We start from the raw sequence: 17839 nt of genomic DNA, 5'->3' as shown, positions 1-17839 counted from the left end.
ACTACATTAATTTAACTGTACAATGATAATTACGAGACCTTTAAGTTATATTATTACATTTAGGTTTAGGTAAGTAGGTATAGTTCTAATAGCGATACCTACAATAAGATCATTGAATATACAATCATAATAGGGAAAGCGAATTATAGATGTCTACCTGAAAGGCAATTAGGTACCTATTTGTTTCCTAATTATATTTTGTATAAGTATTTTGCCTTTTTAAATCAAATTAAGGGTGATTTAATTTAATATTTTCATGTAAATTTTTGATCTGATCTGAATTTAATTTTATTGCCTTTCAGATAGCAGTTATGGCTATTTGAAGTTTTGTTAAAAGATGCTTAGTATTAAAACGACAAGTTCGCCTAAAACTTAACCCTCATGTATTTCTGTGTACACAGCATAGTACTTAACATTTATGACTTTGTAAGGGAAATGTCACGATAAGATTACATTATTGTATTTAAATGTCATATAGTAGTGATCGGTAATCGGTTTGCAGCTGCTGTTATAAATGTCCTTATTCAATTTCAAACTAGAATCTTATCATTTAAGAGCTTGTTTTAGCATTATCTAAGAGTTAAGGTGGTTTCTTATAGTCTTATGTCCAGGCAACAGATGATTAAAAGGTTTGAAGTAATATTAGAGCCTTTGTCTAGCTTACGGTTGTTTTAATAGCACAGAAGTAATAGCAGGAGTTAAATATAACCTTAACTCTAACCATTAAGTAAAAAAACCTAAGGGTAGAGTCTTGCTATCTACATGGATACTTGAACATAGAACCGAGCAAATTACTTAAAAGAATCTTTTACAGGTTTGCAAAGCATTTTTTTGCAGATTCTTCATTAAATAATCTTTAAAAAATATGAGAGAATATACTATAATATCATAATTTCGATAGATCATCTTTAAAGCACGATGTCTTCACGTCTTTAAAATACGATAAATTGTTGCCAAAAATTGTTTACTGAATATGCTTAGTAGTGAGACATGACATCAGTCATGGATCACAGGAAGATCGAGCTCATAATAGCTTATTGTCTGCTGTACCATAACAACTTTGTATATATCAAGTACATAGATTATATCTTCCAGCCCTTTGTTGACGCCGAGAAACATTGACTCCATTTAAGGTATGCTCATATAATTACTTTGCTGTGTACACATCGGTACATATCTAAGATGCCTTGCGCTTATGTAGAAATTCGGTTACCTAGACGAGGTCGCCATTTTGTACAAAACACCTAATTTACATACATCTATAATAGGGGACAATACAGATTAATTGAAATAGAGCGGAGTAAACTACTATGTTTACGATAGAACATTTATTACATACATAGATATTACAAGATAAAACATGGAAGATGTAGGGAGCTAAAGTACGATACATCTAAACAGAGATGAAAGGATTATGTCGGTCACTATACAAATGTCGTACAACTACTCGAACAAAATTTCAAACAATTTTGCACAAGTACGCCTAAATAATTTGATTCGATGTACTTAGTAAGAAGATACATGTGAACATATTATCTATAAAATGTAATTTTACTCATGTATAAATAAATAATAAAATATTTAACTAAAACAAAAATAATAAGCAATAGACAGGCTTAAGCGAACAGTACAATGAGTTAATAGAGGACAATATTAATGCACTTGCCCATATTACCTAATTAAATTGATTATAACATCAACTTCAATATTTTCAAAAAGTCATAACAGTAACTTAATGTATAATTCTACTGGAACCGAGTTAAAGCTTTGTCAGAAATCCATAATTTAAATAACAAAATTTATGAATAATGAGATAAGAAATTAAACAGTAATAAATATTTGATCATGACATGGATTCTACCTTTGTCTACGTGTTTACTAGTCAATAGTCAGTAGTACATATTGCAAACTGGCTACATCTCTGCCAATACACTAAAGCTATGGAAATCGCACACGCTGCAAAATTATCCATCTACAACTGCCACCAAAGCAACCCGAGTAATTCAACAATTTGGTAACGAAAATAAAAGTTAACTGTTTAAGTCTAAACCACCTTCCGAACAGCGATACGCATACAACAATAAAGCAGTCTCACAAAATATTTTACAAATTCATTTCTCAATAAACTATCTAGAAACCATAATTCATCGGTGACGTCATTGTTTATTCGTAATTCGATACTTAAATATTTTAAAATACATAATATAGTCAGCGCTACACTAGATATTAATAATATCAGGAATCGTTATCTACTCATGTACTTAGTCTCGGTAAAAATTATAGAACATAATTTCGTAATTAATACTATACACAAATCGACAACACAGTGATTATCTTAATACGAGATTCTCTGGGACTCGCGGCGCGCCGGCGAGGGCCGGATGAGCGTCCATTACGTACGAAACGGTACAGCGAATATCGTTCAAGTCTATCGGGTAACAAATCCGGACGTGGCTTATCGGAACTTAAGTACGGCCATCGATCACGAACACACTGGAGTCTTTTGGAACTTCCTCCTGCGGATTTAGCTCGCTATACCGTGGTGGAGAGGGTAAGTCCCAGAGAAGGGCGCGGGTCACTGATGATGCTTGGCGGGCGCGGCGTGGTGCAGCGCCACGTGGTGTGGCGCGTGGTGATGGCCAGCGTGGTGGTTGTGGTTGTTGGCATTCGAGTTGTTGTTGTTGTTTTGCGCTGCCTGCGCCGCCTGCCGCTGCGAATTCTTTTTGTTCTTCATTCGTCTGTTCTGGAACCATATCTTCACTTGTCTCTCCGTTAGGTTTAGGTTCCGCGCGAGCTCCCATCTCTTTTGTTTCGACACGTACGCGTTGAACAGAAACTCCTTCTCTAGCTCAAGGGTCTGGAACTTGGAGTAGGGTTTGCGCTTTTTGCGCACCGTGACCTGGCCGGTCCAATCCAAGGGGTTCGACGAGCCGCAGCTTCCAACTCCCACTGACATGGAGAGGGGCCCTGTGTAAAGAAAAGATATGTTATTATCTTTAAAAGATTGCATGAATATAAGAGTTACCTGAACAATGCAAAATAGACGACTTGACTTTGGGAAGTTCAGACTTATTCATTCACTAATTCTAATTTTAGTTTTTTGGTTATTCTTCAACAACATTGTAAAAATTGTGTGCCTTTTTTATATAGGAAAACCATTTCATTATCATTTTATAAATATTCATAACTTCATACGTAATAGGGGTTTTTACATCACAAATGTATCCGACCTCTGTTTTAATTACCTTGATGTACGTACAATGGTTATACATCGAGCGTCATGCCACAACGTTTAGCTTTTAACTAGCTATTTCTATGCAACGTTCACAGAAACAATTGTACTGGTGTACGGCGTTAGGAGTTGCATAGCGCGATTTATGTGAGCGGTCCTTTTGATGAGATCATCGGCGGAAACTTTGTATGCGACCCACGACCTTCTCGATATTCGATGCAAGGAACATACTGCACCATTTCCTATTATTCAAAACGGTACTTCGCGAACGTTGCAAAATAGATGCTTCATTGTTTAGAGTATAATGCACGCCAAGTCGGTGTCGTAACGAATGCTCACATCTCGAACGGTTCAACGTTCATATCGTCTCATGCTGGTTTCAATCATTCTTAACGCACAAAAGTGCTTTTAATTATTAACTTTAGAAAGGAAACATTAGTAGCATGCCGCGCAATCGATTTTCTTTGTTAGGTAACGCCCTGTGTTTCTAGGTTTCTACTGTTTAATTTCTGATTACTTACAATTTGTTTTCTTATTGTCTGTAATTATTTTGCTACTCTAATTTCCTATTCATTATCATGCAAGACAGTTATTAGCTTTTCCCTAAGTATCAGAAGTATAAATGCTTTACAGTTTTGTACAGAGAGCAGCTCATATTTGCAAAGGCAATTTCATTCTCGAAACTATTACTATCTTCTTCTGCAATTAGATATTCACGGTCATAATTATTCATATTTCCTATCTGGTAAGTAGTAATAATGCAAATTGCAACTATAAATTCATTACTCCAATTAAAATTTAAAAATGGAATTAGTAATTCTAACTTATATTCCATTTCATCTATTCGTGCATTGAATAGCTTTGTGATAAATAGATTAGTCAGCTTCATGTTTGTAAAGCTTTCCTATTATCGTCAACTTTACTAAATTGTCCAATTGACTTTATAAAATCTTTTTTTCGATGTCAAATGAATTTTAAAATAAGTCAAGATATACCTTTATTTAGCCTTTATTTTGCGTTTACTAAAAATAAATTCAAGCATTCAAAATTAACTTTAAATTAGATTTGAACCTTAATTAAAATCACTACTTAAAATCAACGAACTGTGTGAATAATTAAAAAATAGCTTAAGATTATATTTATTGCATCCGACTGCTAAGAAAAAATTGCTAAAAATAAACTGCTAAGGCAAAAGTATCGTAACTAGAAATAATAACGTATTGTTTACAAAAGCCCAGGTAATTCACGAAAGACCGCGTATAACAGAACCTTGTATTTCTGCCAAAGAAACAATTGTTTAAAAGAGAACATAATGACAAGTTGAGTTGTCAATTATGAGGGGATAGGTAGCGATCAGTGGCAATAAAAGTGCGGGTTCTGTTCGCCCATAAAAGTTACCTACCCGACCGCGGGCTTACTCTATTTCGTATACAACGTTACTTTCCCAACTGTCAAAGAAAGCAACACGTGTATTACGGAGCGGTAAGGCTCACAATCCTCTGGTATCAACATCCAAGTTAAGTCACGTGATTTCCTGACATCGGTTTGTAGTGTGGGAATTTTTTCAATGCTCCAGACGTCTGCTAATTTTACATTTGTAATGTTTCCGCATGTTTATTAAAATCATTAGAACTACACTACTATTTGACACCGTGTATAATAGAAAACTGATTTTGAGAAAATTTGGAAAATAAAAATAAATGTTCTTGATTTCCAATTATTTACTTTTTGATTTGGTCATTTAAATTGAGATACTTAACTATCAAGTATTAAAAGGAAATAGCGATATAAATAGGTAAGTAATAAATTAGCCGTTAAAAACAAAACTTTAACTTGTAGATACTCTACAGCTCGCCTAGTCAGTCTAAACTATTTCTTAAACCGTTCGTAAGCCGTAAATGCACAAATCAAAGTCAATGTCAACCTCAGGTGGGCTGTAAACACACAATCATAAAGTGACGTGAACACTCGTATAACTTTTTTAACAATTGTTTCCTTTTAATGGGCCATTATATTCGCGTTTTACGCAAAAATATGTCAAGTTACACCTCTGCCGTAACAGAGGCGCGATAAACCCATCTTTATGACTAGGCAGCGATCGAATACGAACTAGCCGCGGGCGCTCATGAATGAAGGCTTTTTATTGCTCTCATATTGACATGGTTGTTTCCTAATTACTATACTACGATTTGGGGAAGAAACCAGTATTATTGCATGTCTATGACGCGGTCGCGGGTTTACGATATCATAAAAGTGATATATACAAGCAGAGTGGATCGTCCGCATGCACAAGTCAGCGACACCAGCCTCTCTGGTCTACTTTTTATCGTCAGCTCATCAGCCTATAATGTGTTTATTGTAGCAATATTTGGTTTATTGCCACTACTCAAAGATCGTCAGTTTATTGTCTTAACGCTCAGGTATCGTGTTTATTTATTAGTTATACATTTTTATTGACGCTTTATTTTACGTAAACTTTAATTTATTGTCGGTAGTATAGCGCCGTTTTACATTGACTATAAAACGGTGCTTACGTTTCGTTTTTAAACATTTGTAGCACGTGTTTCGTTCATTCATCAAATTTATGGTGCTCTGTGGGAAAATGTTTTGATTGGAACGTTCTATTGCTTTTTAAGGTTTGAAGCGTTTAGTTTCTTACGATGAAACTTTGTGGAATACAACGTTGTCAGAGCAGATTTTTTTATAGATTTTTTGGAATTCCTATTGGAGTTTTGTAATGTACAAATAAAATAGTTTTTTTAAGGTTTACCTGTATGTACGTAAATTGATTTGGTAACGCAATATGTACTTATTGATGGGTACTTCATTTGTTCATGGATTAAACATGTGCCTAGATTTAATGTTCAATAATGCGGCAAAAAAGTAAAATTTTTATTTTTTTAAAATAAGAAAGTTTAAAATTTTAAAATTAGGTACATTAACTCTCTCAAGAAAAAAGGTGTGATCATCCCAATTTTCTATATCAAACATTTTTTTCCTGTAAAGAAAACACAAGGAATGCATTGTGCATTGACGTGCCGATCTCGGCTTGACACACCCACACCCGCCGCTTTGGGGCGCTCGCTGTGTGCGTGCCGCACACATCCACCTGCAACCTGCGAGTGTGTGCGGCGAACAGCGCCATCTAGCGGCAGGGGGCGAGATTTACTTCATGCTAGGGTCAAGGTTGACAAACTCATAATAAAATTATTTACAAACCTACTCATCTGTCTTCAATTAATCACAAAATATTACATTCATAAGCATGTTACATCATTATCAAACTGTATCCCCAAACTTCGCAACTTGGTTAAGTTTGAGCATATTGCTCCTTACTTCAGATCAAGTAAATTGTTTACAAATTTTAGAAATGTTTTGCACATGTTCGTCTACCGATAAGTTGCACTAATGATTACAAACACTACATCGTGACCAAACATTAAAACACGTGAGTGCAAGGTTTGAGGATAATTTTATAAAAATATTAGAAATAATAAATTTTTTACTAACCGGAAAGTGATCCTGGAGGCGGATAGGGTCCGCCCGATACAGTCTCCGGTGCATAGGTCCTCAGGCCGTAGGCGTCGTGGGAGAAACCAGAAGCCTCGGACACGGCCGTTCGCCGCTCCTCGCCGCCCACGTACGGTAGTGGCTGGTCTCCCCGTGGTGCGCCGTAGGGGTAGTTCCAACATGGTTGTGTGAAGCTCTGGTGACATGCCCCATCAGCATACGGTTTATAATCACCGCCTCCCGGCCAGAACGGTAGCGTAGACTTTCGCTCCCTTTCGACTGGGAGATTATAATATGTTGGTGCGGCTGGATACTGATGCTCGAAGGAACCGGTCGCATCGGGCGGGTAGCCCCACGGCTGCTGAGCGTGCCGGATGACGCCAGGCTCCGGTTCATAGCGCTTAGCCGGTATGTGCAAGGGCTGCGGAGGGTTCGAGCCCACCGAGCCTGGCGATGCACTGGAGGCGGAAGGCGGCGCGGCGGCTGGCGCTGCCGGTGGCGAGCCTCCCGGTGGCGAGGCGTGGGCCTCCTCGTAGAGCGCGCCGCCGCCGACGCCGTTCATCATGGTCCACCAGGCCGGCCCGGCGGAGTGCCCGGTGGTGGGCGCTGGCGACACGGCGGCCGCGTCGCCGAGGCCGAGGCCCCCGACATGATTGTCAGGGTACAGGGTGGCGGCCGGGCAAGCCACGGGGGAACGGGAGGGTCACCGGCCGTTCACGCGCGCCGCGGGCACATCGCACCGCACGCACACGCGACCACCACGCGGCGACGGCACATGAAAGTTAAAACGCGTTTCCCGATTTAGCCAGCAAACCGGACGAGAGTCAACCGCAGCGAAGATTATCCGAGGCTACTGAAAATCTGCCGGATTGATACACGTCACTGACGTGACGAGCACCGACACCGGTTTCAACTCGTAGAAATTCAAGTCCAAGTATCACAAAACAGTCTATTTTTATGGTTAAATCGACGTCACGCCGTTTTAGGAGCTGCCCAATTTGACGTATTAGAAGCGATGACCGAAACGCGACAAGTTGTTTAAGTAGTTCGCGGAGGCGAATACGAAGTCGCGAGAGTATCGTAATGTGTAAGCGCTACGGAAAGCAAAGACGCGAAGCGCGCGATCTATGGCGCGGTCGAGCGCGGAGTGGCGGCGCGGCGCGCGGCGGTGTGCGGCTCGAGGAGCACACACGCAAGCGGCATATCGCCATCTAGCGGCGGGAGGACACACCGCAGCCGCTATTGCACTCGTCACTCGTAGGCGGCCGCCCGCCCGCCAGACGCTACCTTTTCTCACTAACAATTTCTTAAAAATGTATCTACCAAGAAAAATGTTGTCGTATTTACGATTAATTATATCTTTCGACTTTATTCGACTCTATCTCCTATCTACCTACTCTACCTCTATTATAAGATCGTTTTCTATGTATCTGTTGCAGACAAAAATGTTTTTTTTATAATATGAACCAATATATATTTTACTATGTTTAGGACATAATCAAAAAATTAAACACTTATAAAGTTAAAGAGGTATTAATAGGATATGAGCATTAGTGACGTGAAGGGTTGTCTGCCGGTGGCGCAGCGGAGGCGCGGGTGCGTAGTAAAGCGATTAATGGAGGTAAAATAGCCATAAACTGCCGTTTAACCAAACTGCAAGCGTCACTCGACTATCGCCGAGTTGCCATCAATAAAAAACGCGAGACTTTATGACGGTAACTCACTCACGTTTTATTGTGAGTATAAACTTAATTTTATCGTCTGTTAATTTCACCACACAAATAATCATAAGATTATACGTAGATTATATAATTTTATATCACTGGCAAGGTCGCGGCCTTGTCTATGTTAGAAAATTTGACCATTCAACTTTACTAATTGCTTTCTACACACAATTTGAAGTAATATTGCTCTACATCAGCTCTACATTACATACTACTTTGTTCTATACAGAAATGTCCAGTAGAGACAATAGTAATATAAATAGGTAAGTTTTATACCTACTTATATTAGACAAAAAAGTACAAAGATAATTCACAGGTCCCTTGTAGTCTTAAGACATCCCCATGTAAGGTCGGGACCCCACCCATACATAGCGATTGAAAGGGAACAATACCCGTTACAACCAATAAATTTGCCAACAATATTTCACACCTATAGAACGACATGTTCTGTTTACACAAGTTACGGCTGTAAAACACGTCAACCAACAAAAGAAAAACATACATAACACGACAAATAATGCTACCACTCTTGTTAGGATCGCTACTTTGCACCGTAAATATGGTAATTGAAACCAAATTGTCAAAATAAAATACGGGATCGTGCACGGCAAAAATTAATTTCCCACACTTAGCCTTAGTGGTGCCGTGTAATTACTTTGTAACAATATTGGCGAATAGGAAGAATAGGTGATAAATTTGCGAGTCGACGACGTGTTAAGAAAGTTGGTAATAAGGATTAAAGTTTCCTAATCGCTACAATGTGTATATTACAGAAGCTACCTGCAATATCAATTTTAATGCGGGAATTTATTAAGAGTTACCTTTCATAACCATGCTTCGCTATTTAGGTATTCACACCTTGCCTTAACCAGAATGTAGGTAATACTACGCTACAAAAAAGGTTTTTTCCTTTGGCAGTTATCATATCATATCATATAAATATATATAACTCAAAGGTGACTGACTGACATAGTGATCTATCAACGCACAGCCCAAACCACTGGACGGATCAGGCTAAAATTTGGCATGCAGGTAGATGTTATGACGTAGGCATTCGCTAAGAAAGAATTTTGATCAATTCTACCCCTAAGGGGATAAAATAGGGGATGAAAATATTACTTTGTAACGCGAGCGAAGCCGCGAGCAAAAGCTCGTGAAAGAATATAACATTAAAGTCCTTTTATAAAAAATATTGGAAACGAACGAAACAATACTTGCTACTTTTACTTATTTGTCGCTTAGATACATTGTTCTGATTATAAGATAAACATATTATACTAAAAAAGATGTACTTGTAGTTCAAAATCTGAATGTAGTCAGATACACACTAACAAAAACCACAACCTATTTAAACATGTGAACGGATGTACGAACATAACCTACCTAGCATCAGTAGTATCAGTTCGATCAAACAGCAAAAGGCAGACGAGAGTCAGGCGCGTTGAATGACAGACACAAACATAGGAACAAGTGCGCCTTCCCGGCCATCTATAAATATTTACGTTAGGAAACTCTCCAGGCCAATGGTCGGCCATACTGGATAAAAGTACGCTTTCTTATCTCCAACATGTGTGCGGGTTGCGCAAACGCCCGCGCCGGCCTGAACGATGTGTGCGACTGCATGAATAACAGAAATAATGTCTTTTTGTACATGACAATATACACTATGTATTTATTAATTGTTATATTGAGGTATTGATAAATTGAAGCAGGGAAATTCAGTTTCAAAAATATGCATATAGTGATTTTTAATTCTTATACATTTATATGAATAATGCGTTTCCTTATATTGCAGACAGGCTTTATAAATTTATTTAGGAATGTTTTAATAACTTAATTTTTACATTTTAGTCCAGCTCAAATAAGTCTCTTTTAAATGAGTGGCTACTCCTGAAAGCTAATTTAGAACACTAATATAAGTACCTTTATGTAAGTCTATCAGACCATTCCGTAGCGCTATAGATAGATATTTACTACTAAATGTTGTTAACAAGTATAATAATAAATTTTTATCCAAAGCAAAAGACATTCTATGTAGTAAGGACTCTACTATGACAATGCGGTAGAATGACTCTACCGTTTTATTAGTATAAAAATACAATTTTCCCCAAAGGGTTTGCTATGCTAGAATATTTTATTTTGAAATGGTAATTATTTTAAATAGAGTTGTACCTTGGAACATAAGTTTTATGACGCAAAGTGTGATAAGATAGAGATCTCACGCGCAATGGTAGCGCGCTGTCACCATAAATTTATTACCGATTATTTATTGCTTGAATTTCATTATGTCACTTTTACGTTTGAGCAGTATTTAGAAAATTGGCAATATTTATCATTTATTAACACATTTGTGGTACTTCTAACGCTGAAGTACCTATCTACTATGACGATTATATTATACGTCGTACCACCAATAAGTAATATATTTCACAACGATGCCTATATCATTTACATAAAACATAAAGGGCATATCGTGGTCATTTAAAAAATCATTGCAATTAAATAAATGAAAAATGTGGTTTAATCTTCATGTAATGGATTTAATAAAGATATAATTCAAAAATTAAAATATCGTATAAGTCGTATACGTTGAAGCTAAATTTAAGCACGAAACCAGTTCATACTTAATTAAGTAATTAAAAATTATGCTCATGTATTGCTCTTATTATTTAAAATTGACCAAAAACTTGATAATAACCTCAAATGGACCACTCTATTGTATATGCCAATAATACTATGAACATGTACCTAGATGATACATTTCCTTTAAAAATATATTGGTGGCTAATATTTTATTACGAATATTATTATTTAGGTTGGCATTTCGTCGTACAAGATACGTTTCTCCATCACTATGGAAACACGAAACGCGGCTTCATGTTCTAAATTAAAACCCGTCAAGGTATCCGTTAAGGCGGCCTTTCTCTGATCTCATATCATAAATTGTTACCGGTTAATGTACCCTGAATCTGTAAGTTACCGGTTTGCTCTGAAATTATTGATCCCTGTCGAGATTAAAACGAGCTTCGGAGATAGTTTGTGATACTTGGGCTTCATTTCGTCGTATTCCTCGAAAACCAATGAGTATAAAGTTGTAGGTAATCTGATACAAATCTTACAGTAGCATGTGATCATTTAAATAAAGTTGGTCCACGTCGTATTCAAAACAAATATTAATATGAAAGTATGATTTATGTTAGATCGTATCAATAGCGTTTACATGATTTACAGCTACTATATGCCTTCAAAGTGATAGAAGAAAGTTAGTATAAATATTCACCTTGTCGTAAACTTGCTAGCGACGTCTGTGTAAACGGGCACGGTAACCTGCAAACAAATTTGAACTTTATATAGAACATCGATATTATAGGAAGTTAGTCAAAGGATATGATTAAATTATAAAGATAGCTAAACTACCAACACCACAACCACAAATACATTCATCAAGAAATAATTCAAGTCATAGAACATATACGCGTAATTTAAGAACCTATTTGAATTTGGAGGTCTCAAAAAATGAAAAGCTAAACTAACCTAACGAACAAACCCATCTACCTATACATATAAATAAAATTGGAGTGTCGGTTTTTAATATTGAAATAACCGCTTTCCACTACATGCATACGAATATACATACGGTACATAAACCAAAATAACATTTTTTACAATTTCTGTCTATCTATCTGTCTGTTTGTTCTGGCTAATCTCTGAAATGGCTGGACCGATTTTGACGGGACTTTTATTGGCAGGTAACTGATGTAATAAGGAGTAACTTAGGCTACTTACATTTTAGAACTAGCTGTGCCCCGCAGTTTTCTTTTTAAGCGGGTAAAACCGCGAGGCACAGCTAGTATTAAATAAAGCCGTATACAACAAGCCACTGGAACTTGAATCTCGGTTTAAATCGTCATTAGGCGCCCATTAATGCTTGCAGAGCACACGTTCGGTTTATTTTTGAGCACCACGCCCCACGCCATTAGCCTATTGACAAAGCTAAACAATTTCCAGCCATTTTATTTCCTGGCCTCACTCCGCTCGATACGAATATAAATAAATCCTTTCTAAGTCATTCGATACGGCACAAAGTCACGAAGTTTACATAAAATAGGTGATTTGCGCCGAATGCCACGGTTTTTTCCAAGTTACGTCGGGGGTGTGGAACCAACCCACTTATATTCAAAGCCAAAAAAACATGTTTACAGGCTTTTTCTTTTAACGATACCAGCTTTACTGAGACGTGTAAGCGACCGTAAATTCTGTTTTGTGTTTCGTGACAATTACTAAACATGTTTTCATTTAACCGATTCCAACTAAAGAATCCAAATCAACGTCTAAATATTCCACTTAATTTTATAGGTACTCGTATATTACATGTACTTAAGTGAAATTGACTACGATAACGTATTCCAACTTTTACCAAAGTATTAAAGAAGGAAAGTTACGTAGCTAAAAGTTCATTTAACTCGGAAAACTTTACTCGTATCTGTACCAAAACTTTGTCGACGTTCATTTAAGTTTATACCCATTCCAACTCCGGCTAAAGTCCTATCGGGAATCGTAATCCGGGTGGACATTTTGTTAGGAACATTTTTTTGTCTTCTTTTTAGTCAAGTATGAGTAAATAGCAACAAAACGACGGCGTAGGGCACTCGAGCCGACATTTACGACTCAATCCCAAAACAGAGACCGCGGGCCGGTCGACTCGTGCATTCCCCACCATTTTAATTAGAACTACCCCTCGTACACGTATCTCATCAGAAAAGAAACAATACGGAATACCAGGACAAACCCAGAGCTCTAAGTATTTTGGTGGGTGACCCATTTCAAAAGCGTCGATGACAGAACAAGTTCGTATACATTACGAACTGTCAGGTTGTGTTATCTCTGGCACAAGTATGTATGTGCTACGAGGGATGTATCCCACGGTTGATTGGACAAAACGCTCCTCTGGGACTTATTAAGTTTCGTTAATTTAAACCATTTGTGACGTTATTTAGATTAAAGAAACAGTTCAATAAGTATCTAATGATGTGAGTATTTAAGCCCTGAGGACATTACATGTATCATTTCAGGGTAAAGGCTCCGACTCTATTAATGGGACTAAATTGTAATTACATTCAATAATGTAAAGTTTCTGAAAAATCTTTGGTAATTATTATTTTTATGAAAAGTGTCTGTCTATTTTGTGAATTTTTACTAAGTCCATCAGAAAGCCACATTGTACAAAATTGTAGACTCTATATACGAGTAGAAACTGTACATGTCGTACCTACCTACCTAACTCGTAAGGTGTGTAATCCTGAGTAGGTAGGTAGTAGGTCCTATAATACTATTTATAAAGTTTTCCAATAAAAATACATAAGTACACTTATACCACGCCCACACTCGAGTGAGAACGAATCTATTATGTACCTATTTATCTATAGGCATATCATGTAGAACAAACAGTTTTTGGTGCAAGGGTTTTGGAGCTGTACTCAAAGTATGTGATTTAATTACTTAGTCCAATTTCAGATATTTTCTACTCTAGGTTAGTAACAGATATCTGTTTCGGAAATACGAAAATTTATTGAGGGAATTAATACAGAGTATCCGGCGCTTGTTAGACTTTAATTACCACCTGTTTCTGCATTTATAGTGGTAAGAAGAACATCTCGAAGAAACATAAACGTTAGAGAAATCTGCACTTAATCTATGAGTAGGTATCTACCTACCTCCGTAGTATCCACTACAGAGTACCGATTAATCAAAGCTTTATTATGAGGTAGGTTATTTTGTATGGCAGGCACATGTTGGTTTAAGTACCTAGATAAGATAGGCACCAACATAACCAGAATATATGGCTATAGTGTTTGTGTTTACGTAACATAGACATATTTAAAATAACAGTATGGGGAGTGGGAGTCGGTCCGAGAGTTTAATGGCGCGAAAACTGACTGGATCATATCCCTGGGTTTACGACACGAGAGTAAACGGCCGATTCATTTGCAATTCTAACTGCGACTTAGCAACGGTTCGCCAGCGATTGTCCGACGTCAAAACAACTTCATATCGTATATGAATAGGTATTTTATATGTACAATAAAGTGTGTCTTTATTATATGTATCAGATTTTGAAACTAGGTTAATGTATATGTATTTATGTAATTAACGAGGTCAATACGACATTCATGTTTATTACATTCTTTTAGGCCTATTTCCGTAATTCATTATGTAGATAGAAATAATATATATTGAAACTCCACAAAAATCTATCTATACTGATTTGTTATAAAAGGTATTTTATAAATTATTTCCATCTATGAAATAATCCCTATGTGAATTATACTTAACATCAAATATCGCACCTTGTCTTTCTAATTGACGTATATAAATAAGTATTACTAAAGTTATTTACTTAATGAGTAGGTATTATGTTATATAGTGCTACATACAAACAAAGTCGATAGGATCAGCTAGTGTCTGTAATATACATACAAACGACTAGATTATGCGATCTTTTATCAGAATGATAAGCAACCCGGCTATTTATAAGTCTTTATTATGATCTTATCAGATTTCTAGACCTACTTGACGACCATATTTGACTTGTATTGTGTTATTGCGCATTAATTTATTTGTAATACATTAATATGATTTACATTATTTATTAAAATATCTTTGTGTTTGTTCTTATGTAGTTCCAGGCAGACATACATATTAATAGATATAAATTCTATGGATCATCGTATAATATTTCTATAGCTGATTTACTAAGTCTATTGGTACGTTTATTATAAAAATAATTTAATTAATTGATATTATGTCAAAAAGACCACCAACATAAAAATAAATCTATAGGTAGTAACGGTCAGTTAAAATATACGTACACGCCTGTTGCATGATTTAGGTATGTTAATCGATTCGAAACCACAACCAATAGGTTCAAAGATCAGGTGGATTGGAAGACAATGATATAACCAATTGACGAATCAAGTCAATGACTTGTTATAAACTATTAACAATTTTGTTTTCAATAGTTGTTCCCACTTACTACAGGGTAAAATGAACGATTTGTTCTTTGAATGTGAGGTACTTATTACTTTAAAATTACAAAAATATTGTTCGAATTGTACTTAGTTTATATACACACAAAACACGAAACTTCGATTCTACCATGACGCAACATCACATGCAATTTATTTGTGTATTCGTCCAATTACATTTTCAATTCGTGTATCGTAATCTTATCGAAACGCGTAGGAAAATTGAATTCCCATCGAATCGTAGCTTACGTTAGAGCTCACACGTTCCATACACGTATCGATCGGCCGGTGGTCCTTGTTATTCAGTATTCGATTCATTCTCATAGGCCCGATGTTATCGTCAAGGACACATATTGTGATTCGTTCCTCGGCCCGGAATAGATCGACCGAACGATAGAACGTTCGATCGATGAATTAGAATGTCTGTTGCGTTTGCGTGAACGGTTCGTGCGTCGTGCGAGTTTCGCTGAAACGACAGACATAAATAAACGACGCACAAATGGCAATAGCTTAGTATTCTTTATTAGTGCCTACCTAGCCTGATTCGCAGTTGGTTTGGCTTATTACACTGATATTCTAAATCTTTTTATATCCATCGATTAGACGCCAGAAACTAAGTAAAAGTTTTGGAAAACAGAAACATTTCCGAAGAAAATGTTCTCCAATCTGCTATTTATTTCCTACATCAGCTCCCACGTAGATAGATAATGCAGGAAGCGATGCTTGTAGGCCTAATATTGTACTATTGCCCGATAAAACAAAACCAGTTTTGCTTTAAAAAAAAACGCTATTTTTGAATAGTTTATCTTTTTATTGCGATATTGATCAATGTTGATTAGATACATCTAGTTATGTCACAGAATTTATTACTGTTTTTATGCTAAGAATTTTAGGTATCTACCGCGAGGCAGCCAATGGCAAAAGCAAATCTAACAAAAATTAAAATTCCTAATCAGATAAGATAAGACATTAGACTGCTTATATAATAATAGTGAATTTATAAACTATTCTTCGCTATATTTATTATCTTCATTTATTAGTACCTATTTGATGAGCCAGTGAGGAAATCTCTCTATGTATTAAATACATTAAACAAGTTTAGCCGCTCAATAGAATATAAATGTTGCATTAACATTAAAGTCAGTAAATACAAAAATAAATTTTGGAAGCATATAAAATCAAACCAAGATCGTGATCATCGTAACTTGGTACCTAGCGTGACTTTTTGTTTAATTTTCCGAGCTATAAATTAACCCACCAAATTTAATCTCGCGCGCGGCAAAGTTAAAACAGATTAATATACTGCGGACTATAGTATGGGTATAGTATTAAAGCCTAAATAATGAAGCTAAGAAATTTGACGGCTTTGGAACGGATTAGGTAAAATAATATTATTATATTAAAGGAGAATTAATTAAAAATTGCAACTATTTGATCTGATTCTCCGCACACAAAATAATCTAAAACATATACCTAGTATATTACGACATATAATTAAGAAGTAGCCATAAACATGCTATGTACAAGATGATAAGTAGTGACTGCTGCTCGTGGACAAATTTAATCAACCCCAATCAAGATTTCTTATCACGCAATCACTTTGACTCTACTCACAGTTTAAGAGCGCAATCTTACTTAATAAAAGGTAAAGTAGTATATGTAGATGCACATTGACCTCTCGGTAATGACACTACAGCACATAGGTAGGTACCTAAGGTACATAAAATGGTGCTACCAACAACACACAAGAAGCTTTCCCACGAGGTTCTACCGCCGATAGTATTTTTATTTTTTTAAGTTTTTCACTTTTTATGGATGAACCCCAGTTATTTTTGAATTGAAACGTATGATTTGTTATTTCTTACACTTCTATTTTGCAAAAATGTCCCACTGAAATCAAACAAGCCGTTTTCAAAAGTTCGTTGTAGAGCAACAGCTAAGTCTAGAAAATTTGAATTTTAAATAAGTATGAACTTGGAAATAGCAGTAATTTTGAAATACGAAAACAAATACTACAATCTTATTTATTTTATACATAGACGGATACATGATACATGTCTACTAGGGTTCACAACAAAGGGTTCGCGCAATAAAAATGCAAATGCGAGGTAGCGTGAAATTTGACAAAGAAGGCACGTCGACTGCATTATGCAGGTTTAGATACCTAAATGTCCGTACCTGACCGCTTAACATTCCTCGTTACGCAGGTAAACTTGTAGCAACGTGGGAAACACAGAGTGTTGACACATTTTAAAAGTTTTCATGTGCTATAAAAATGTCTGCCGTGCGCTACGTGAAACGAAACGGTAGTTACGAATTGAAATATGAGCACGCATCAGTCAGCATGC

At 36.5% G+C, this 17839-nt stretch overlaps 1 protein-coding gene across 1 annotated transcript; it reads right to left on the bottom strand.

Moving 5' to 3' along the window:
• Nucleotides 1-832: 832 nt before the first annotated feature.
• Nucleotides 833-7872, bottom strand: Abd-b (abdominal B). Its single transcript, XM_073093641.1, has 2 exons — nt 6743-7872; nt 833-2967 (listed from the first exon to the last, which is right to left on the bottom strand). The coding sequence occupies exons 1-2, from the start codon at nt 7305-7307 to the stop codon at nt 2576-2578; spliced, it is 957 nt and encodes a 318-aa protein (XP_072949742.1). The 5' UTR covers nt 7308-7872; the 3' UTR covers nt 833-2575.
• Nucleotides 7873-17839: the final 9967 nt, after the last annotated feature.

This window comes from Epargyreus clarus, unplaced genomic scaffold (assembly GCF_041222505.1).
Source record: "Epargyreus clarus isolate Ecla_fem2 unplaced genomic scaffold, WU_Ecla_fem_2.2 ptg000005l, whole genome shotgun sequence".
Lineage (NCBI taxonomy): Eukaryota > Metazoa > Arthropoda > Insecta > Lepidoptera > Hesperiidae > Epargyreus > Epargyreus clarus.
This window is presented reverse-complemented; position numbering and strand designations above follow the sequence as displayed.

Bases quoted from the DNA above. Each gene is read 5' to 3' on its own strand.
- Abd-b (XM_073093641.1), bottom strand. From the start codon at position 7,307: ATGATGAACGGCGTCGGCGGCGGCGCGCTCTACGAGGAGGCCCACGCC. The intron at 2,968-6,742 runs GTTAGTAAAAAA...TTCTTTACACAG, and splicing joins GCCTCCAGGATCACTTTCCG to GGCCCCTCTCCATGTCAGTG.